Source organism: Pelophylax lessonae, assembly GCF_965119305.1.
Source record: "Pelophylax lessonae genome assembly, chromosome: 2".
In the NCBI taxonomy this organism is placed as follows: Eukaryota; Metazoa; Chordata; class Amphibia; order Anura; family Ranidae; genus Pelophylax; species Pelophylax lessonae.
In genome coordinates this window covers 670,168,503-670,191,808 of record NC_138769.1, presented here as the reverse complement: position 1 = coordinate 670,191,808, position 23,306 = coordinate 670,168,503, and the positions used below count along the sequence as shown (strand labels likewise).

Below are 23,306 nucleotides of genomic sequence, written 5' to 3'. Positions count from 1 at the left end.
GTATAGTATGCACTCAATACTTGGTCGGGGCTCCTTTTTCATCAATTACTGCATCAATGCGGTGTGGCACGGAGGCAATCAGCCTGTGGCACTGCTGAGATGGTATAGAAGCCCTGGGTACTTTAATAGAGGCCTTCCGCTCATCTGCATTGCTGGCTCTGGGGTCTCTAATCTTGACAATATCCTACAGATTCTCTATGGGGTTTAGGAGACGAGTTTGCTGGCCAATCAAGCACAGTGATACCATGATCATTAAACCAGGTACTGATACTTTTGACATTGTGGGCAGGTGCCAAATCCTGCTAAAAAATAAAATTAGCATCTCCATAAAGCTGGTCATGAGGTCAGAGGGAAGCATGAAGCGCTCTAGAATTTCCTGTTAGAGGGCTGAGCTGACTTTGGACTTGATAAAACCCAGTGGACCAACACCAGCAGATGACATGGCTCCCCAAATCATCACTGACTGTGGAAACTTCACTCTGGACCTCATGCAACTTGGATTCTGTGGCTGTCTCCTTCCTCCAGACTCTGGGACCTTGATTTCCAAATGAAATGCAACATTTCACACAGTCCGTGATGATTTGGGGAGCCATGTCATCTGCTGGTGTTGGTCCACTGTTTTATCAAGTCCAAAGTCAGCTCAGCCCTCTAGCAGGAAATTCTAGAGCACTTAATGCTTCCCTCTGCTGACCAGCTTTATGGAGATGCTGATTTAGTTTTCCAGTAAGACTTGGCACCTGCCCACACTGCCAAAAGTACCAATACCTGGTTTAATGATCATGGTATCACTGTGCTTGATTGGCCAGCAAACTCGCCTGACCTAAACCCCATAGAGAATCTGTGGGGTATTGTCAAGAGGAAGATGAGAGACACCAGACCCAATAATGCAGATGAGCAGAAAGCCACTACCAAAGAAACCTGGGCTTCCATAACACCTCAGCAGTGCCACATGCTGATCGACTCCATGTGAGGCCGCATTGATGAATTGATCATTATCGCCGCATCGATGCAGTCATTTGTGCAAAAGGAGCCAGACCAAGTATTGAGTGCATACTATACTGTACATGGACACACGTTTCAGTAAGCCAACATTTCTGTATTAAAAATTATTTTTTTTATTGGTCTTGTAACATTCTAATTTTCTGAGATACTGAATTTTGGGTTTTCACTAGCTGTAAGCCATAATCATAAAAATTTAAAAAAAGAATTGCTTGAAATATATCACTCTGTGTGTAACACATCTATATAAAAAAATATGAGTTTCACTATTTGAATTGAATTACTGAAATAAATTAACTTTTTGATGATATTCAAATTTTTTGAGATGTACCTGTATGCCACTTGACCGGAATCAACTCATGAATCAGCAATAAACAATGCATATAAGCATTAAATGCAATGTGAATGATAATACCACAACTACTCTATAGTGCACACTAGGAGAATGGGAATAGGATATGATGCAATGTCCCCTGAGAGGTACCTCTTAGCATAAGCAAAAGGTAAAGGACTCTGTGTAGCAGCTGTAAAAAGACAGTCTTCAGTCCTAACTCTTCAGCTGGCTAGCTTTGGGACCTAGCTGTACCATTGGTGCACATGAGAATGGCCCCAGTAAAGCCTGGGGGCAGCAATAGGGCTACATGCTGCCTGTAGGGTAAGTTCCTACAGGGCTCAGTCTCTCTATCAACAGATAGTAAACCCCTACAGGAGCACTTTACCGGTCCCAATGATATTTCAGCTCACTATCCAGTCACACACAGCAATAAGTCCACTCTCTGCTCTGCACCCAGGTGATTCTGTCAGCACCTCCTAACTCTGGATCCCAATCAAGCCGCCGACATGCAGCAGTGATGGTGCACACTGACCGTGGCTTGTAGAGCCTAAAAAATGGAGCTCTTTCCCCCTCTCCTGGCAGTCTCCCTCTGGGAAATTCAGTTCAAAAGCTATTGATTAAAGTAGAGTCTCTCTCCTTTGGACTACAGTTCCCACAGCACAGTGCTGCCTGGCTCAGTCTATTGAACGCTTCCTGCCCAGCAGCTCCCACCTCTTGCTGATATGGCTGTCAACCAGTTCAGAACTACAGAACAGCAACTACAGAGCAGCTGCAGCCTGTTTCTCTCACTCTCCATTCTTAATCTAGCTCCTTGCTACAAATGTATACCTCTAGGTCCCTGCATTTTACACCAGCTGCAGTTTGCCTTTTTTTCCCCAGGCACGGAGTCTTCTTGAAGAGCATCTAAAGCCAAAACTTTTTTTTTTTGTTCATTTAAATAGATTAGAGAAAGGTTAAAACCCTGTCAGTTTTTTATTGCTGTGTGTGTATCCAACAGGAGGGGTTACCCTCTCTATATGTCCTGGTGACCACTGTGAGTGGGACTAAAACTAAGGCAAAATCTAACATTTTGAGTTGTCACCACAATAGAAATGTTCCAATGGAGACAATTCTTATCCAGTGACATTATTCTTACAGAACTTTCTTCTTACTGCCTTCTCTGTCTACAGGATATAAAGTAAGGTAAATCTCCCCAATGGGACAGAGATGGTTAAAAAAAAAAAAAAAAGCAGAGGGTTTAATCTTCCTGAACTGTTTTCCTATGGACCTACGGGCGATTGGATGGTATTTCGCAACTTTCATGAAGCCACAGATATATTTGTTCACCTGCAAGTCCTCTGGGTCCAGGTGTCGACCAATGCCAGGATATTGACCATCGTTCCCAGATGAAGGTAAGTTTTCCTGAACCTTAATACGTTTTATATAGTCCTGCAAAATACAAATCAGAGGTACAAAATATATTTTGTGTAGCAATCCGTAGTCATATAAGACAGGCGTACTTTGTGTCAGACTGTTGGGGGGGGGGGGGGGGGGCGGCTGTAGCCAGTAGGAGTAAAAGGGAGTAAGGCTTCAGGCTCTCGAGTCATATAGCTGAGCAAGAACGGGTGGAAAACGAATACATTTGGTTGTTCTATTTTAGAAAGGGGTGGGAAATACTTAGGAGAGTTTAAGGCAGATCTTCACCTTTATTATGAAACTTCCTTCTCGCAATCCTTCTCTACCCCTAGTACATATGTACTTACTTACTTTAATTTAATAGAAGAGGTTTCAACCCACAATGGCTCCCGCTACTTTCTCTAATACAATAAGGAGTGAGAGAGTGGAGAGAGCCTCGGCTCTTGTGCACATAACTGGATTGAGATCTGACTCAGCTAAGAATAGAATGCATGAAGGTAAAAAATCTTCTGCCCTTACAACCACTTTAACCCCTAGAATGCCTTTCTGATCTCCCCTGTCAGCCATTAGTGTCATTAATTCAGTGTACACCACTGTTCACTGTATTAGTGTCACTAGGGACATCAGTGTCAGTTAGTTAGTTAGTGTCCCTCCCAGCCAATGTCAATGCCAGATTGCCCACCACGTTATCACAGTCTCCGACTACCACCTTTACTGGTAGTGATGTCGCGAACATAAAATTTAATGTTCGCGAACGGCGAACGCGAACATCGGCAAATGTTCGCGAACCGGCGAACATTGCGAACCGCCATAGACTTCAATAGGCAGGCGAATTTTAAAACCCACAGGGATTCTTTCTGGCCATAATAGTGATGGAAAAGTTGTTTCAAGGGGACTAACACCGGGACTGTGGCATGCCGGAGGGGGATCCATGGCAAAACTCCCATGGAAAATTACGTAGTTGACGCAGAGTCGGGTTTTAATCCATAAAGGGCATAAATCACCTAACATTCCTAAATTGTTTGGAATAACGTGCTTTAAAACATCCAGTGTGTGTATACGATCAGGTATGATGTTGTATCGATCAGGTAGTGTAAGGGTTACGCCCGCTTCACAGTGACAGACCAAACTCCCCGTTTAACACACCACAAACATCCGCAAACAGACCACAACCGACCAAAATGGGACAGGAACTGGGCTTTAAGGGTTAGGGTTAAGGTTTAGTGTTAGGGGATAGGGTTAGGGTTATGGTGAGATAATTAGGGTTAGAGTTAGTAACCCTACCCCTATGCCTCTAACCCTAACCCTCTAACCCTAAGCACTAAAAATAACCCTAACCCTAACCCTAGCCCTAACCCTAATTTTAATTTTTTTTTCTGGTTCTGGACATGCTCATGCTACAGAGCTGAAACTTCACAGGTACACTTCTTAGAGCCCCCAGACACCAAATCACACAAAAAAGTTCTTAAAAATTGTCATTTTTGATAGAGAGACAATTATTGGAAAAATTAAAAAAATAAAAATAAAAAAAAAATAAAAAAAATCTTTGGATTTAGTGTCTGGGGGGTCTAAAAAGTGTACCTGTGAAGTTTCAGCTCTGTAGCATGCCCAGAACCAGGAAAAAAAAGATCATATAGGTGTAAAAGGAGGGTCCCACTATCCCTGCTCTACTGAAAAATTATCTTTTTTTCTGGTTCTGGACATGCTACAGAGGTAGCATGTCCAGAACAGGTACACTTTTTAGACCCCCATACACTAAATCACACAACAAAAAATTCTTAAAAATTGTCATTTTTGATAGAGAACCAATTATTGGAAAAATTAAAAAAAAATTTATTTGGATTTAGTGTCGGGGGGTCTAAAAAGTGTACCTGTGAAGTTTCAGCTACGAATTAGGGTTAGTGCTAGGGTTAGGGGGTTAAGTTTAAGGTTAGAGGGTTAGGGTTAGGATTAGGGTTAGGGCTAGGGTTAGGTTTAGGGTTAGGGTTATTTTTATGGCTAGGCTTAGAGGGTTAGGGTTAAGGTTAGAGGGTTAGGGTTATGGTTAGAGGGTTAGGGTTAGGTTTAGTGTTAGGGGATAGGGTTAGGGTTACGGTGAGATACTTAGGGTTAGAGTTAGTAACCCTACCCCTCTAACCCTAAGCACTAAAAAAACACTAACCTTAGCCCTGACCCTAACCCTAATTCTAATTTTTTTATGGTTCTGGACATGCTACAGAGCTGAAACTTCACAGGTACACTTTTTAAACCCTAAAGACATTTAGACACTAAATCCAAAGACATTTTTTTTTTTTTTTAAGTTTTTTATTTATTTTTTTTTCAATAATTGTCTCTCTATCAAAAATGACAATTTTTAAGAACTTTTTTTTTGTGTGATTTAGTGTCCAGAACCAGAAAAAAAAGATCATTTTTCAGTAGAGCAGGGATGGTGGGACAATCCTTTTACACTTATATGATCTTTTTTTTCTGGTTCTGGGCATGCTACAGAGCTGAAACTTCACAGGTACGCTTTTTAGACCCCCCAGACACAAATCCCAAAAAAGTGATGCCTGCCTCCAAAAATGCCTGATAAATATATAGAAAAAAATAAAAGCAAGCAGACTGAAATACCAGCCCTAAAAAGGGCTTTTTGGGGTGCTGTCAGGATGCTGTCCTTACAGCAGGAGTGGACACAGAACACTGGCCTAGCTAATGATTTCCTTATCAATTCAGCAGCAACAGCAGCCCTCTCCCTGCTCTAACGAACTGCAGCTTCAGAATGAATCTAAGATGGATGCTGCCCTTGCTTTTTTATAGGAGGTGGGAGGGTCTGGGAGGGAGGGTATGCTGATTGGCTGGAATGTGTCTGCTGACTGTGAGGTACAGGGTCAAAGTTTGCTCAATGATGATGTATAGGAGGCAGACCGAACATCGCATACATTCGCCCGCCGAGGCGAACGCGAACATACGAAGTTCGCCTGGAACTGTTTGCCGGAGAACAGTTCGGGACATCTCTATTTACTGGTATAGCGTCTATAGCTGCGTAAACGCCAGTATATATAGCATAGTTTGAAGACGCTATAACTTTCACACAAACCAAATATTATACACTTATTGGGATTTTGTTTACCAAAGGCATGTAGCAGAATACATTTTGGCAAAAATGTATTAACAAATTTGATTTTATTGGAGATGTTTTATAACAAGTAGAAAATATTGGGTTTTTTTAAAAAAATGTTTCGTCTTTTTTCATTTATCTAATAAAAAAATAGAAAACCCCATGGTGATCAAATACCACCAAAAGAAAGCTAAATTTGTGTGAAAAAAATTATATAAATTTCATTTGGTTACATGACTACGCAATTGCCAGGTAAGGTAGAACAGTGCTAAATAGCAAAAAAAATGCTCTCATTATGAACGGGATAAAACCTTCCAGAGGTCAAGTGGTAAAAGGAGACGGTAAGCTAAGCTCTAGGTAGGTTTCACTAGTGTGCTAATCAAAGAGTTGGCAGAGGATGAGACAAAGGTACAGTCTACAGATCTGCATACTGTGAAATAATTGTGTATTTCCTAAAGAGACCTAGGGGTAATTAACTAAATGCAAATAGACTGTGCACTATTCAAAGTGCAGTTGCTCCAGAGCTTAGAGGTTTAACCTTCCCAAACTTTTTCCATATGGACCCTTCGGGCAAACCACGGCTAGATGGTTTACCTCCAAGGTCCAGGCGTTGACCATGACCATGATATTAAAAAGTATGTTGTATTGCAGCCTATATTTATATAAGACAGGTCTGCTTTCATGCAGGCTGTTGAGGAAGGAGAGGGGCAGACCATGGGCAGTAGGATTAAAAAAACAAAAAAGGAGTAAGAGTTTAAGTTGATGCGACATGGCCTTTTCCAAATAGGATATTTGGCTAAGGTAAATAGCAAACCCATATTCTTCGCTAAGTGGGGTTGATAATAAAGTTGGTAGAGTCTCCACCCAGGACAGGGCCCCTCTAAACAGAGGGGATTCTCTTCCTGAAAAATTAATCAGAAATCTAAACAAAGTAATTTACTCAAGGGGCTTGATTTACTAAAGGCAAATAGACTGTACACTTTGCAAAGTCCAGTTGCCCTCTGCAAGTGCAGTTGCTCCAGATCTTAGCAAATGAGGTAAAGCTTCACTTTGCAAAGAATACCCAATCATATGTCATATGCAAGGAAAAAAAAACAGCATTTTTGCTTGAACATGATTGGATGAAGGAAGTCAGCAGAGCTCTCCCTCATTTCCTAAGCTCTGGGGCAATTGCACCTGCAGAGTGCAACTGTACCATATAATGTGCACAGTGTATTTGCCTTTAGTAAATCCACCCCACAACGTGAACTCTGCAAGTGTAGTTGCTCCCGAGGTTAGTAAATGAACTAAAGCTTCACTTTACAAAGAATACCCAGTCATATGCAAACAAAAAAAAAAAAAAAAAACAGCATTTTTTCTTGCACATGATTGGATGATGGTGGAAGTCCGCATGGCTTTGTCTCATTTAATATGCTCTAGAGAAGTGTTTCTCAGCCAGGGTTTCATGGAACCCTAGGGTTCCTCCAGAGGTTGCTGGGGGTTCCTTGAGCAATGAGCAATTTCTGCCTCTCAGATAAGTTCCCACTGACACCATTGATCTTTTTAGCTATACTGCAAAAAGGCCCCCATAAGAGTGCAACAGACTGAGGGAAAAGGAAATATGGGAAACACCAGGGCCTCTATGCACCAACATTCACCTCCAGATAGTGGCACCCTGATAACGCTCACAAGGAGCACAGCAGATACAAGGGACCAATACCCAGTAAGAGTATTTGGTCTGTATAGTGACAGTAAGGAGGGGCAAACCTCTCAGTGGTAGGTAGTACTACCAGCACTACCTACCACTGAGAGGTTTGCCCCTCCTTGCTGTTACCATACAGTACAGACCAAATACTCTTACTGGGTATTGGTCCCTTGTATCTGCTGTGCTCCTTGTGAGCGTTATCTAAATGTATTCTATGATTATTTTGGTTATTTTGTACATCTCTCTGTACATTTTAAAATTTATAAATAAATTTTATTTGTTATTTACTTCTGTACTTCTCTATTTACCACATTAATACAGCCCTACCCAATTTAAATTCCCCTGGGACATTCTTCTTGTTTTTTATCTGTATACATTTTGGGGAAGGGGCAGTTGCTGTTTTAGATACACCCGCAGTATCACATTTCTAAGTTTAGTCTGAGTTGTTAATATAGTCATTTTTAGCAGGGGTTCCCTGAGATCTGAAAATTATTTCAAGGGTTCCTCTGTGTTAAAATGGTTGAGAAAGGCTGCTCTAGAGCAACTGCACTTGCAAAGAGCACACTCCATTTGCCTTTAGTACATTAACCTTTCAGAGTCTTCCCAGTTTTTATATTTCACTACCGAACAAAAAGCCCCTCTGCTATAGAGATTAGGATAATGGGCAAGAATCAGTAGCTTGAAGTGTATAAATAACCAAGATATGTATTTTTGCTTCGGGTAGAGTAGGAAAGGGTTAAAACTCCTGCCAGGTTATTTTTATTTTATTGTCCTTGTACCTTTGGGCTAAACTTCTTTCACATCCTGAAGATTCCCAAAGTGAGAGCCCCCAGAACAGGTGTCCCCATTGGAAGATTTCCCCTTACCACTTGTTCTGGGGAAAGCTTAACCACTTGCCTACTGTGCACTTAAACACCCTTCCCATCCAGGCCAATTTTCAGCTTTCAGTGCTCTCACACTTTGACTGACAATTGCGCGGTCATGCTACACTGTACCCATATAAAATTTTTATCATTTTTTTTTCACACAAATAGAGCTTTCTTTTGGTGGTATTTAATCATCTCTGGGTTTTTTATTTTTTACAAAAAAAAAAGAATAAAGACAGAAAATTAAAAAAAAAAAAAAAAAGTTTTTCTTATTTTCTGCGAGTAAATTTTGAAAATAAATTTTTCTCCTTCACTGATGTGCGCTGATGAGGCGGCACTGATGGGCACTGATAGCCTGCACTGATGGGCACTGATGAGGTGGCACTTATGGGCACTGATGAGGAGGTACTAATATGCCGCACTGATGAGCACTGATAGGCGGCATTGATAGGCGGCACTGATAGGCGGCACTGATAGGCGGCACTGATGAGCACTGATAGGTGGCACTGCTGGGCACTGAGAGGTGGCACTGCTGGGCACTGAGAGGTGGCACTGAGAGGTGGCACTGCTGGGCACTGAGAGGCGGCACTGACGGGCGGCACTGATGGGCACTCAGAGGCGGCACTGATGGGCACTGGCGGATGGCACTGATGGACACTGACGGGTGGCACTGATGAGCACTGATGGGCGGCACTGATGAGCACTGATGGGCAGCACCATCAGTGCCCACACTCAGTGCCAATAGTGCTGCCAGTCAGTGCTTATCATTGCCTAGATGAGCAGTCACTGATGGGCACTGACTGGCAGCACTATGGGCACTGATTGTGGGCATTGATGGGGGACACTGATGGCGGGCACTGTGGGCACTGTTGCGGGGCAATTTGTGTATGTTTTTTTACCTTTAGTAATCAGGGCACTGGTGATCAGTGCCCTGATTACATTGCTGTGTGTCCCCGGCGGCTGACGGCTCCCCCTCCTTCCTCACACGGCAGGCTCCGTGTGAGGAAGGAGCGCTGGCGATGAGAGATGATCTCATATGTTTACATATGAGATCATCTCTCATTGGATGGTCCGATCACGTGGTGAATGGCCGCTGTGATTGGCCATTCACCACGATCTGTGATCGGCTGTGTCCAAGGGACACGGCCGACACAGATTTTCCCCGATGCGCGCTCCCGGGAGCGTGCGGGGAGCCTGCTTCTGGGAGGCCGTTTAAAAACGGCCTCCCAAAAATTCGAGTCCGCGCTGCAGCCGTATATAGGCTGTAGCGCGGATGCGAGGTAGTTAAAATGTGGGTTTTCGTGACAATAGTCATTGCTACAAATAGAGAGAAAGAATTTCCCCAATGGGAAAACAGACAGTAACAAAAACTTTACAGAAGGTCTAACCTTTCCCCACTCTATCCAAAACTAACAAAAACATTTGCCTAGAGATACACTTTAATGGATACATTTCTATTTTGTAACATGTTACATGTAACATCCTTAACCACTTTAAGACCGAAGGATTTTCCTGCTTAATGACCAGGCCACTTTTTTCAACTTGGCACTGCGCAACTTTAACTGACAATTGCGCGGTCATGCAATGCTGTAACCAAACTAAATTTACGTCCCTTTTTCCCCCAAACAGAGCTTTCTTTTTGTGGTATTTTATCACCGCTGCGCTTTTTTTTTTTTTGCGATAATAATAAAAAAAGAGCGAAAAATTTTGTGAAATATTGACATTTTCTACTTTGACAGTTAAAAGATATCCAATATATTCAATTTCTTTCATATTTAGGCCAAAATGTAGTTAGCTACATGTCTTTGACAAAAAAATTCTCAATGAGCGTTTTTTTAACCACTTTAGGACCGGAAGAATTTACCCCCTTCCTGACTAGGCCATATTTTGCGATTCGGAACTGCGTTACTTTAATGGACAATTGCGCGGTCGTGCAACGCTGTACCCACAAATAGAGATTTCTTTTGGTGGTATTTGATCACCTGTGTGATTTTAAATTTTTGAAAAAAAAGAGCGACAATTTTGAAAAAAATAACAATATTTTTCACATTCTGATATATAACTTTCCCCAAAAAAAATTTACAAATCAAAATTTTTTAACATTTTAGGCCAATTTGTTTTCTGCTACATATTTTTGGTAAAAAAATAAAAATCGCAGTAAGCGTATTTTGATTGGTTTGCGCAAAAGTTACTAACTATGGGAAAAATTTGTCATTTTTATTGTTTTTTTTTTTTACTAGTAATGGCAGCGATCTTCGATTTTTTGCGGTACTACGACATTGCGGCGGACAGATAGGACCCCTAACTGACATTTTTGACACTTTTGGGGAGACCAGTGACATTACTACAGTAATCAGTGCTAAAAATATGCACTGTTACTGTAATAATGACACTGGCAGGGAAGGGGTTAACACTGTTGGTGATTAAGGGGTTAAATGTGTGCCTCATGCTTACTGACGTGTGTGGGGGGAGGGGGTTGTGTGACAGAGACACAGATCGCAGGTTCAGCTATGCTGAATCCTATGATGTCTCCCTGTCTGTCACAGAGAAGATCCGCCTGCCTTGTTTACACAAGCGGGCGGATCTTCTCACACTTTCCCTGACGATCGGGGAAGAGAGACGGTGATCACTGTCTCTCCTCCCCTGGCCCGACTCCCGCTGTGTCTAAACACAGTGGGAGCAAGCCTCTGGCAACGCGAGTGCGCTGCCGAGATAGCAGGGAATCTAGGGATGTAGGTCTACGTCGCTAGACCCAGAGCTGCCACCCTGCTGCAGTAGCAGCGACGTGAGCAGTCCGGAAGTGGTTAATGCCCGCCGGCCTTTCCGGCTGTTGGTTTGTAGTTCTCAGTGAACTACCAGGGCTCTGTTGATCCCTCTTGGTAGTTCTTTGAGCTTCCTGTCAGAGTATAACTGACCGCCAGTATCGGAGGTATGGGCAGACAGCTACACAGACAGTCTGCTGACCCTGGGTGCAAGGCTTTACAGATCCCCAACAAAAAAATAATCAATGCATATTTTTTTTTTTTTTAACCTGCAAAAAAATGTGCATTGATTTTTTGTTTTGTAAAAGTGAACTTATTTTTTCACAACAGACAGCTAGTCTCACAATTTTCCTACAGAAAAAAAGGCATGATTACAAAAGAGGAATAAGGCACCGAGTACTGGCAGATCAACGGGTATTTTTCTGTACGTTCAGGGTCTTGAAAGATTAAAAAAAAAAAAAACTTGGGGAAATGTGCAGAAATGTACTGCATATGTTGTTTTGTTTTTTTTGCTCTGACATACATTTTAATCATGGTAACATTTTTCTTTTCTTTTAATAACCTAAAGTTGGGCTTAAAAGGTGTAACGAACAAATCTGGCTGCCCCAATGTACATGTGTAATTACAAGCTACAAATGTAATCCTTAAAGAGGAGTTCCGCCCCCCCCATGAAAAAAATTAAAAGTCAGCAGCTACAAATATTGTAGCTGCTGACTTTTAAATATTACAACTTACCTGTCCAGGGTTCCCACGATGTCGGCACCCGAAGGCGATTTTCGTATCGGCTCTCAGGTGCTGCCACCGCTATTCAGGTTAAGGGAACCCGGCACTGTGCGAAGTGCGCTGCGGTTTGTAATTGACCCGGTGGCGGAGAAAAAAGAAGGGGGCCTGAACTTCCGAGGGACATCGCCGCGACGCTGTCTTCCGGAAGTGGGGAAGGGTACCTGTCAAAAACAGGTACCCGTTCCCCCCTCCCCCCCTGAAAGGTGACAAATGTGGCACCAGAGGGGGGGTTGAGCAGATAAGTGGAAGTTCCACTTTTGGGTGGAACTCGGCTTTAGCATCCTAATGTATTACCAATCACATAATCATGTATTCGTGATCACACACTAGAAATGCTTTTTACAGGATTTGGTTTCATTTTAGCTTGTAAACACAAGTCTTAGGATTCAAAAAGCATTTCCATAGCTTTTAAGGCACAAGCTTCCTTGGGTTCAGATACACTTTAAGAGTTATTAGATAGTCCTGTAAAAAAATCACAGAAAAAAATTAAATCTCAACTGCCCAACGTCAAATGTTTGTAAATGCGGAGTGAGATAAGGGACTTTAAATGTGCCATAAGTGAAATACAAGGAAAAGATCATTTATAAAACATATAAACTTTATTTAAACATCATAATAAAATCCTAAAGCTTAACAATATCAACATAGGGTCTGATATACACAGAACCCACTCAGTTCAAAAAGCATATAACAGTGGGGTTTATTTACTAAAGGCAGATCCACTGTGCACTACATGTGCACTTGGAAGTGCAGTCACTGTAGACCTGCGGGGGACATGCAAGGAAAATAAAAAACAGCATTTTTGCTTGCACATGATTGGATGATAGAAGTCAGCAGCGCTTCCCCTCATTTTAGATCTTCCCCTCAGATCTACAGCGACTGCACTTCCAAGTGAACTTGTAGTGCACAGTGGATTTGCCTTTAGTAAATCAACCTCAGCCTGGGTTCACACATATGTGATGCGGGAGCCAGCATGATTCTAGTACGGGTTCTTGAATTGCATCTCCCCCACAGGCAGTTCACACTGCCCTCTGCAAACCACTGCGGGTGTCAATACAAAGTTAATGACACCCCCAGATTAACTCGCAGATCGCAATGTGAACACCCATGCGATCCGATTCCAATGCGGGGGAAAAAAAAGTTCCTGCAGCATTTTCATGCGAATGAGATGCGAGTTCAGCCATACAACTGACATCGCAATGTGGTGCAAATCACATGCGTTGTCTGTGTTTGCAATAGTGTGAACCCAGGCTCAATGTGTAACACAGGATCAGCTACTGTTCAAAAGATGAGCCTGCAGGATTTTAATTGTTATATGCTTTTTGAACTGAGTGTGTTCTGTGTATATCAGACCCTATGTTGATATTTTTAAGCTTTAAGATTTTATTATGATGTTTAAATCAATTTTTATATGTTTTATAAATGATCTTTTCCTGGTATTTCACCTATGGCACACTTAAAGTCCTTTATCTCACTCCCCATGTGGTAATATAACAACAATATAAAAATGAGAAAATTATTGTTTAAAAAAACTGTTGAAAAATGGACATATATGAAGCTAAAAATTCTAAATTTCCTGAAAGTTTATTGGAAAAAAGGAGAAAAAAAAAGTTGGTGATAAGTGTCCAAATAGTCCGAGCAAGAGGCTATCCAGCACGGATTTATGAGCAATAGTTTTCTTTGCAACACATTTTTGCATCAATTGCCTTAATTTAATACACCACCTACCACAGGTACTTTAATATTTCTTTCCCGGGAAATGCGCTGTGGGTAATACCTGTATCACCTACATGAATGTTGTTAGCTGTAAAAAACAATGCTCTTGGATTATTAAATAATTATTTTTTATACTTTAATTTTGTCCTGTTTGCCTTTTGTGACTCGATGATTCTGACCTTTGCCATTGAAACCATCATTCCAAGGTGAATGTTGGCTTTCCTGAATTTTAATCCTTTCTAGATAGTGCCGCAAAATGAAAATGTTTAGAATTTAAATGCCGAAGATCTTTCTTATTCTATACGGACCCCTGAAACTATAGCTGAATTGGTTCACCGCTAAGACCTCTGGGTTTTGTCATTAAAAAAAAAAACCACAAGATTCTGTAGATGTTGGCTTCCCTTAATCTTGAAGTAGTACTCAACCCATATATATGATATCTGCCCCTACTTGTATAGGTAGAGCTCTTTTTTAGAACAATCTACTGAGTTGACCAGGACCAGTTCTTGAGAGAATCTATTCCACATTTTCACAGCTCTTACTGCGAAGAAGCCTTTCTGTATGCAGAGGTTAAAGCTCTTTTCCTCCAGACCATAAGAGTGCCTCCTTGTCCTCTGTAATGACCTGAATGTCAATAACTCGACATTAAGTTCACTACATGAACCACTTATGTATTTTTCCTCTTTATAACCATGTGAACTGGGAAGAATTCATAAGTAAAGGAAAGATATTCAATAATATGGAAACACCAACATTAGTCAACACCAGTATAAAAAAATCAAACAAATAAAAACAACAGTAATGCAGTTCACTAAAATATACTGTTACTTTTCATTTTTTGTCAATAAAAGTAGCAATGTAAAAGCTCAGAGATATATAGCATTTTATTTTATATTTTATATTTTATCTATACTTTAGATTTTTTTATTGTTATTGAAATTTTAAAAATGAGACTCTAAAAATGCAAAGAACGCCTAAAACAAGTTGCTGCACTGAAATTATTAAAAATATATTTATACATCTTAAAAAAAATAAAAACCTATTAAAGAATACAAACACTGCAAAACATACAATGCCTAAACCCAAGCCCAAAAGCATAAAAAAACCCATGAGAACCCTATTTTAAATCACAATGGAACACCCACAGCAAACAGTTACTTGTTTGTCAATAAAAGTTGCAATGTAAAAGCTTGTCGATACATAGCATTTTATCTATACTTTAGATATTTTAAAGTTATTGAAATTTTACAAATCCCACTCTAAAAATGCAAAGCACGCCTGAAAAACAAGTTGCTGCATTGAAATTATTAAAAGTATATTTATACAATTTAAAAAAAAATAAAAACACTATTAAAGAATACAAACACTGGAAAACATACAATGCCTAAACCCAAGCTCAAAAACCTTAAAAAAAAAACCCATAAGAACCCTATTTTAAATCACAATAGATTACCCACAGCAGAAAGTTAATTTTCTTTTTTTTTTTTTGTCAATAAAAGTAGCAATGTAAAAGCTTGGAGATACAAAGCATTTTATCTATAGTTTCGATTTTTTATTGTTATTGAAATTTTACAAATGTGACTCTAAAAATGCAAAGCACATCTGAAAAAAGTTGCTGCATTGAAATTATTAAAAGTACATTTATACAATTTAAAAATAAAATAAAAAATAAAAACACTATTAAAGAATACAAACACTGCAAAACGTACAATGCCTAAACCCAAGCCCAAAAACCCTAAAACAACCCTTAAGGACCCTATTTTAAATCACAATGTAATACCCACTGCAAACACTTACTTTTCTTCTTTTTTTTTTCAATAAAAGTAGCAATGTAAAAGCTCAGAGATACATAGCATTTCATCTATACTTTAGATTTTTTATTGTTATTGAAATTTTACAAATGCGTCTCTAAAAATGCAAAGCACACCTGAAACAAGTTGCTGCATTGAAATTATTAAAAGTATATTTATACAATTTCAAAAAATAAAAAACTATTAAAGAATACAAATGCTGCAAAACGTACAATGCCTAGACCCAAGCCCAAAAACCTTAAAAAAAAAACCATAAGAACCCTATTTTAAACCACAATGGAATACCCACAGCAAACAGTAATCTCCCTCTGTAATACATACAACAGTGAAAACAGTTACTGTAATATAATATATTATTACTAGATGCTATATATTATATTATCTATCATTTGTTTATTCAATATTCTACTATTATCCTAAATTGTATTTCTTTTTTGCTGTCCAAAATTATTTCTATACATTCACACACAACTCTTTTTTTAAATAAAATGAAAAAAGAACAATTATTATAGAAAATTATAGACAATTATTATAGTCTCTATGTCTAATTTAAATGTACCTCTTCAGGTGTCTGGTTCTCTTGCCATAGAGGAGGCAATGCAGTAATGGATAGAGCACAGAATAACAACACAACTGGAATACAATGCATTGTTCTGTTATTGGAGTTGTAAAAAGAAGTGCGTCTGTCCAGATTGTCCTCAATTTATATCACCTGTTCTCCTAATTCAAAGGAAATTTAAAACCGCAAAGTAACAGATAAAACCATATTTTTCTGGAGAAAATAGGTGTTGCTGACAGTTTCCTACAAATTACATAAAATATTGTACAGTTGCAGAACAGAGCAGGGGATTGAGAAAAAGACTTTCATAAGTAAAACGGTTATTGAGGTGTTATATACTGAAATAAAGGCTGCTTCCAGAGAAGAGAACAAATAGGTAAAGATGGCCATGAACTAATAAAATTCCTTCATTTAGCCTATAGGCTAAATGAATAAAATTGAATAGATTCCTCCATCCACGCTAAACTGCACAGATGGACGCATCTTCTGCTGAGGCTATTGCATTCTGACAGCCCACACCGACGGCTGTCAGAATACAACGGGTGCTGCCAAACAATGACTGCAGCTGATTGGCTAGAAAAGCACCTGGAAGTGATATTAAAGGGAGTTTTTTTCTTAAAGTGGAACTTTACCCATAACAAGTTGATAAAAAATAATGTTCTTTAGAAAGGAACATGCATTCCACATTAATAACTATGCTACCAAAATGAATGTGCTGTATATTGCCTCCAGCATTGCTCCTGTTTCTTCTTGCTTGAGGCAGCCATTTTGCTGAAGTCCAGAGCCCCAGCGACTCATTTTAACGGTTTCAAAAAACAATTATATTCCTGGAATGCTGAGATTGCTAAATGTCACATTTAACACGTCCTCAACCAAACTGTCAAACCATTAAATGGCTGGTGTCATAACTGATCACATGTACAGCACTATGCAGTTGCAGATCAAACAGATACTGCTTCCTTGGCTGTAAAGGATAGGAGGGTTTAATTACACGTTAAAGCTGCCAGCAGATTGGCCTCTTTAAGCTCGTCAGTACCTAAAAATGCCTAAAAATAGGGAGCAACTGAGCATGTGAAGAGAGGGATGAGACAGAGTATTACTGGATTTTAAACCATATAGACACTTATTTTTAAGGTTTTTCATAGTTATACCTACAAAAGGGGCTAGCCAGAAATGATCTAGCAGGACTTAATTTTCTGACTAAAGTTTCACAACATGTTATACTAACCTGCTCTGGGCGCTCCTGGCCCCTCCCTCACTTCCGAGCCACTGCTTTGTGTGTCCATGCACACATGGAGCGCGGCTCGGCCCCACCCCCATCTCATCATTGGCTCACTGTTTTTGATTGACAGCAGCTGCAGCCTATGGCTCCCGTTGCTGAGCCAATGAGAAGGAAGAGACTTGGGAGAGTGCTGCTTTTGTGCACATTGCTGGTTTAAGATGGGGCTCAGGTAAAAATTAGAGGGGGCTGTAGGGCTGCTGCACACAGAAAGTTTTTTACCTTTATGCCTACAATGCATAAAGGTAAAAAACCTTGAGCCTTTACAATCACTTTAATGTTGGTTTGACAAATGTGGAATGCTGTGCAATCTAATTTACATGGAGGTTGGTCCCATCACTGTGGTGCTCCCAAGGAGAGAAAAGGGAAAATGGCTTAGTAATTAAATGCTGGCATTCTGCGCCTGAGTGACTGTTACAGAAGGTTTGCTCTTTTCTATGGCAATGTGTGCCAAAGAATTCTTTCAATATGTTAAAATGATGGTACACGTCACTGCCTTCTTTGAAGAGTCATTACAAAGTGTGGAAAATATACTTCATGTGTGGACATTCCTTTCTTATTGAATATAAAGGCTCAAGGCTGGGGATGTTGTGAGTGGGCCTATGGCCAGGAGCTGGCAAAAAAATGGCAAAGGCTTCTACCTACCAGCAGTGGGTCACTGTCCTATCCAAGAAGAAGAAGCCTATCCTAGTCCCCCTACAAGCTAGCCTGACTTTTTGTTCTAAGGACGTTGGGCAGTAAATTGTCAACGGGGGCTACCCACTGCTCAAATTCAGCTGGTTCATCAGAAACCAGACACAATTCAATCAGTGTATGGCCAGTTTAAAGTACCAATAGCAGAACTTTTCCACTTTGACTACAAAGTACTTACTCATAATAGGATGAGCCCATGCCACTGTTTAAAATTGTGGTTTACGCCAGATTTTGTAAGAAGCAAGCACACCAATGGCACAGGTGTGTGCTGGCTTCATATGAGAGCCAGAGTTAGAGCTTAGGGCCCCACCCTCCCGACGGGGTCAGTATCTGTAAGGGAGACGAGGGTGCATGTCTGCACCACGCTGTCCAGGACAGGGCAGGCAAAGAAGCCAGAGGCCTGAGTCTGAGAGATAGTCTCTGAGGGACATAGAAACATAGAAACATAGAATGTGTCGGCAGATAAGAACCATTTGGCCCATCTAGTCTGCCCAATATATCTGAATCCTATGAATAGTCCCTGGCCCTATCTTATATGAAGGATAGCCTTATGCCTATCCCATGCATGCTTAAACTCCTTCACTGTATTTGCAGCTACCACTTCTGCAGGAAGGTTATTCCATGCATCCACTACTCTCTCAGTAAAGTAATACTTCCTCATATTACTTTTAAACCTTTGCCCCTCTAATTTAAAACTGTGTCCTCTTGTGGTAGTTTTTCTTGTTTTAAATATGCTCTCCTCCTTTACCGAGCAGCTAGGGAGCTGCAAGTAAGTCGCAGAGCTGAGGTACAGCGTCTGCACATGAACACTGGGACATGTTTGATGGTCAAGAGGACCAAAAGGTACTAAAGATCAGGAGGACCAAGGAGTACTACGTGGAGCAGTAAATCTGCCACAAGAGAGCCAGGAGGCTGAATGGTATGTTTGTTCCATTGATGGTGAGAACCCCCTGCATGGGAAGACATACCTGTATGCACTTTTGATGTTCCTTTAAATAAAAGTGGGCAGGGAAGCCCTGAAAATACTCCTACTACTTGGAAAACTTGGTCCTACTACTGAGCTAAGAAACCCCAAAGTGTCACAATATTTATTCAGATTCATTCCACCTCCCATTACTTCTAGCATCTAGTTTTATACACCCAACATCTAGAGATTCTCTAAAAGAGCCTTAAGCACTTAAATTTTCTCTAGATTTCCGCAGCATTACCTAATTTCCCCATGTTTTGAGATTAAACCCTTGTAGGCAGACAGTTTTTGCTGACACATTTGAAGGGTGTAAACACAATTCAACTTTCTCTTTAGCCACTATCCCAAGCTCAGCATAAAAGTAGCAAAATAAAGGTCAGTATTGGATGTGGTAGCAATGTCTGAGGAGAGCAAAGTCAATTTCGAAAGTATTCAAGGATTTGGGTATGGGGGAATTATCGGCATTTGACAATGATCAATGCAAAACGTTGGAAATTACATCCAGAGCAGCCTAAATATGGTTATATGGTGTGTTTATTTATACATATTTCTACATCAGACTTAAAAGAAGAAGGGATGCACAGGAAAAAGAGAAATATTATTTGTCTCTAGGGTAGGACCTTCCTTCCAAAATAAAGAAGTAATGGAAATACAGTAAAATTTACCTTTTAGAAATAAAAGTCAGTCCTGAATGTACTAAATCATGTGAGCACAAGTTTATAAATCAATATGTGGGTGCAATATAAGCAAGGTGGCCCCATTTACATACACATTAGGATTGGAGGGGCTATGGAGGGTTTCAACCAGTGTTGCCAAACGCCCGTTAAAGCGGAGTTCCACCCTGGGAAAGTTTTTCTTTTTATAAAAATACCCCTGGGACAGTCAGGGCTAGTGCATTCCACAATGGCTAGCCTCTGATCTGTCCCGGGTTGCACTTATCTTTTAGAAGAAATACTTGCCTTGAAAATGTATTGTCCAGCGCTGCCATCTCAGGTGTGGGCAGCTTGAAGCCAGCGCGATCCTCTTCTGTGTCCTCTTCCATCTTCTTTGGTCCCACGATGCACTGCACCGGCCCCGCCGTCACTTCCGGTGCCGCAGCGTCATCCCTGCACAGCTTCTGGGCATGCCCAGAAGCTGTTTAGCAAGGTATGACGGCGCCTGCACCAGAACTGACGTTGGGGCCGGTGCAGGCGCATTGATTCCTGGGAGCGATGACTTTCAGCTCCCAGGAATCATTGCAAGCCGGGAAGTGACGAATCGCCGTGGCCGCCGAGGGGAGGAAGAGGAAGTAAGGTAAGTATATTTTCTTCTAAACATGGTAAGTAAAAAAAAAAAATTGCGATTATCCATTTGTTTTTCATGTGACCCGGAGCAAGAAGATGGAGGTAAGTATAATTTTAGGGTGGAACTCAGCTTTAATCTACGGGCAGCCTGTAAATTTCAGCCTATTTTCAGGCTGCCCTGATGTCGAGGTAACATGAAGGGGGACAGGGGAGGAAACTGCCATGTCTGCCCAGCCTCTGACCACCTCCCGTAATATGTCAGCATTTTCTGACCACCTCCCGTACCATGACCGCAGTCTCTGATCACCTCCTGTACCACGTCCGCAGTCTCTGACCACCTCCTGTACCATATCTGCAGTCTCTGACCACCTCCTGTACCATGTGCGCACAGTCTCTGACCACCTCCTGTACCATGTTTGCAGTCTTTGACCATAATCTGTACCATGTTCGCAATCTCTGACCATCTCCTGTACCATGTCCGCAACCTCTGAACATCTTTTGTCTTTTACCATGTCTGCAGTCCCTGAGGGGGAGTCTGGAGAGGAGTCAAGAGTGAGAGCGCCGCCGGAATGGGGGTCACGGGAGAAGTCAGACATGGGTGGACTGTGGAGGGGAGACTATAGGATAAAACCAGAGCCACCAACCTTGAGCCGTCTGACTGAAACCTGTACGGTGCACCTGAGAGGAGGTCTGCCAGGCCAGCCTGATGGGCAGGGCCGATGCTTCCACTAGGCAAACTAGGCAGCCGCCTAGGGCGCATTGCCACCTAGGGGCGCAGCCAGGAGTCGGCAATCTCTCTCCATCATGAATGATTATTGTGAGCTGAGGGGAGAGGTGGCGGTAGGGGAGGTAGAAGGGGCAGAGAAAGATGCCAGGTGTCTTGGGCAGTGGTGGAACTATCAGGCCCTGGCTTTCCACTACTGTTGGAGGGGCCCCAAGAGGCAGGAATGGAGCCCACCAGAGTGCTGCCTGCATGATGATCCTCTTCAGCTGTAGCTGAACGGCCTTTACCCCAGGCAGGAAGTGACTCTCTGCACTGAGCTGGTCCCTGGGTGTTACATGGAGCATCCCTGGTGTGAAAGGGAATCGGGGTCACCAGGTGTGCCATGGGGAATCAGAGTCACCAGGTGTGACTTGGAGGACAGGGGTCACCGGTTGTGCCATGAGGAATTGGGGTCCCTGGGTGTGCCATGGGGGATTGGGGTCCCCAAGTGTGACACGGAGGAACATCGGGGTCCCCAGGTGTGACATGGAGGAACATCAGGGTCCCCAACTGTGACATGGAAAAACATCAGGGTCTGACATAGAGGAACATTGGGGTCACTGAGCATGACAGCATGACATGGAGGAACACGGGGGTCCCTGGGTGTGACATGGAGGAACATCAGGGTCAGTGGGTATGACAGCATGACATGGAGGAATATTGGAGTCCAAGGGTGTGACATGGAAAAACATCAAAGTCCCTGGGTGTGACACGGAGGGACATTAGGGTCCCCGGGTGTGACATGGAGGAACATGGGGGGTCACTGGGTATGAAAGCATAACATGGAGGAACCATCAGATCAGGGTCACTGGGTATGACACAGAGGAGTATTTAACCCCTTCCCGTTTTTTTTTTTTTTTTTGGGGGGGGGCGCAAGTAGCTGGTCTTGCCTAGGGCGTAAAATAGTCTAGCACCGGCCCTGCTGATGGGGGGGGGGGGTTACTGAAGTAAGGGGGCAGTGAATACAATAATGTAAGGGGGCACTGATATAAAGATCCCCCCTATATTAGTAAACCCCCCCTTACCTTAGTGTATTTACTCAGCGGGAGGTGGTCTCCCAGAGTGCCCCCCACATCAGAGTTCCTTGTGTTCCTCTTTACATCAAAGCTTGCAGGATTCCCCCTTACAGTGCAAAGGGTAACTCTGCGGACCCTGATGTAAGTGGGAACTCTGATGTAAAGGGGAACGCAGTGGACTCTGATATAAGGTGGTCTCCGGTTACATCAGAGTTCGCCCTTAGATCATGATCTGCAGCTTTCCTCTTTACATTAGAGTTCCTTCCACTGTAAGGAGGATTCCTGCAGATTCTGATGTAAGGGCTCTGTGCTGGCTGGGTTATTGTAACCTGACCTTCATGTAAATGGTTATATATGTTTTTTTACTTTTGTTTGACTTAAACACATTGCTAATAGCACTAGTTATATGTTTAAAGTTAAAATATTGATATTCACACTGTTTAGCACTGAAAATGGTCATCTTAGGTACTTTTTTGCAGTGTCAGTAAAACATGCGTCTCTGTAAGTGAATTTCATGATTTTTGCCAGTAAAAAATTTATGCCATTTGTAAATTTTGGTGTCCTGCCAGTAAATTTCACTTTAGGGGGTTGGCTGCACTGGTTTCAATTCCATGGAAAAATATAATATTGGGGTGAAGCTATTGTGAACAAAATTAGATGAACAGGACAGGAATGGAGGTGGGCATGCAGGAGACACAGAATCAGTCAGATGCCTTATTAGGAATAGAGGCTCTGTGAGGGAAACAATCAGCACTTTTGCTTTGTATGCACAGTTTTACATTCTTGAAAATGTATAAGAGGACCAAACATTGATAGTTCCTTAAAAGGGTGGGTAAGTCCTTAAAAGCTGAATGTGAATATTTCAAGATTTCCTGGTAACTTAGGTAGTGGCAACCAGTGGCGGCTGGTGCTCTAAATTTTTTGGGGGGCGCAAAAAGAAAAATGTAATAGGTATTGCTTCGCGTCAAAAAACGCAGTAAAAAATTGCGTGACTTTGAAGTCATGGTACAGGCATGGTACAGGTGATGGTATAGGCATGGCATAGGTGATGGTACAGGCATGGCACAGGTGATGGTACAGGAGATGGTATAGGCATGTCACAGATATGGTATAGGCATGGCACAGATATGGTATAGGCATGTCACAGGTGATGGTACAGGAGATGGTATATGCCCCCTTTCAATGCAGAGACCAGCGTACATGCCCCCTTTCAATGCAGTGACCAGCGTACATGCCCCCTTTCAATGTAGTGACCAGCGTACATGCCCCCTTTCAATGCAGAGACCAGCGTACATGCCC

At 41.8% G+C, this 23,306-nt stretch overlaps 1 protein-coding gene across 1 annotated transcript in view; it reads right to left on the bottom strand.

The window, feature by feature from the left end:
- Nucleotides 1–16,106, bottom strand: part of LOC309548243 (uncharacterized protein) — a 73,780-nt gene extending 57,674 nt beyond the window's left edge. Inside the window, exons 1-2 of the mRNA XM_082248194.1 lie at nucleotides 16,007–16,106; nucleotides 2,660–2,761 (exon numbers count right to left, since the gene is read on the bottom strand). Coding sequence (XP_082104320.1) covers nucleotides 2,660–2,761; nucleotides 16,007–16,096 — 192 coding nt within the window. The 5' untranslated portion in view covers nucleotides 16,097–16,106. The remainder of the gene's footprint in view (nucleotides 1–2,659; nucleotides 2,762–16,006) is intronic.
- Nucleotides 16,107–23,306: the final 7,200 nt, after the last annotated feature.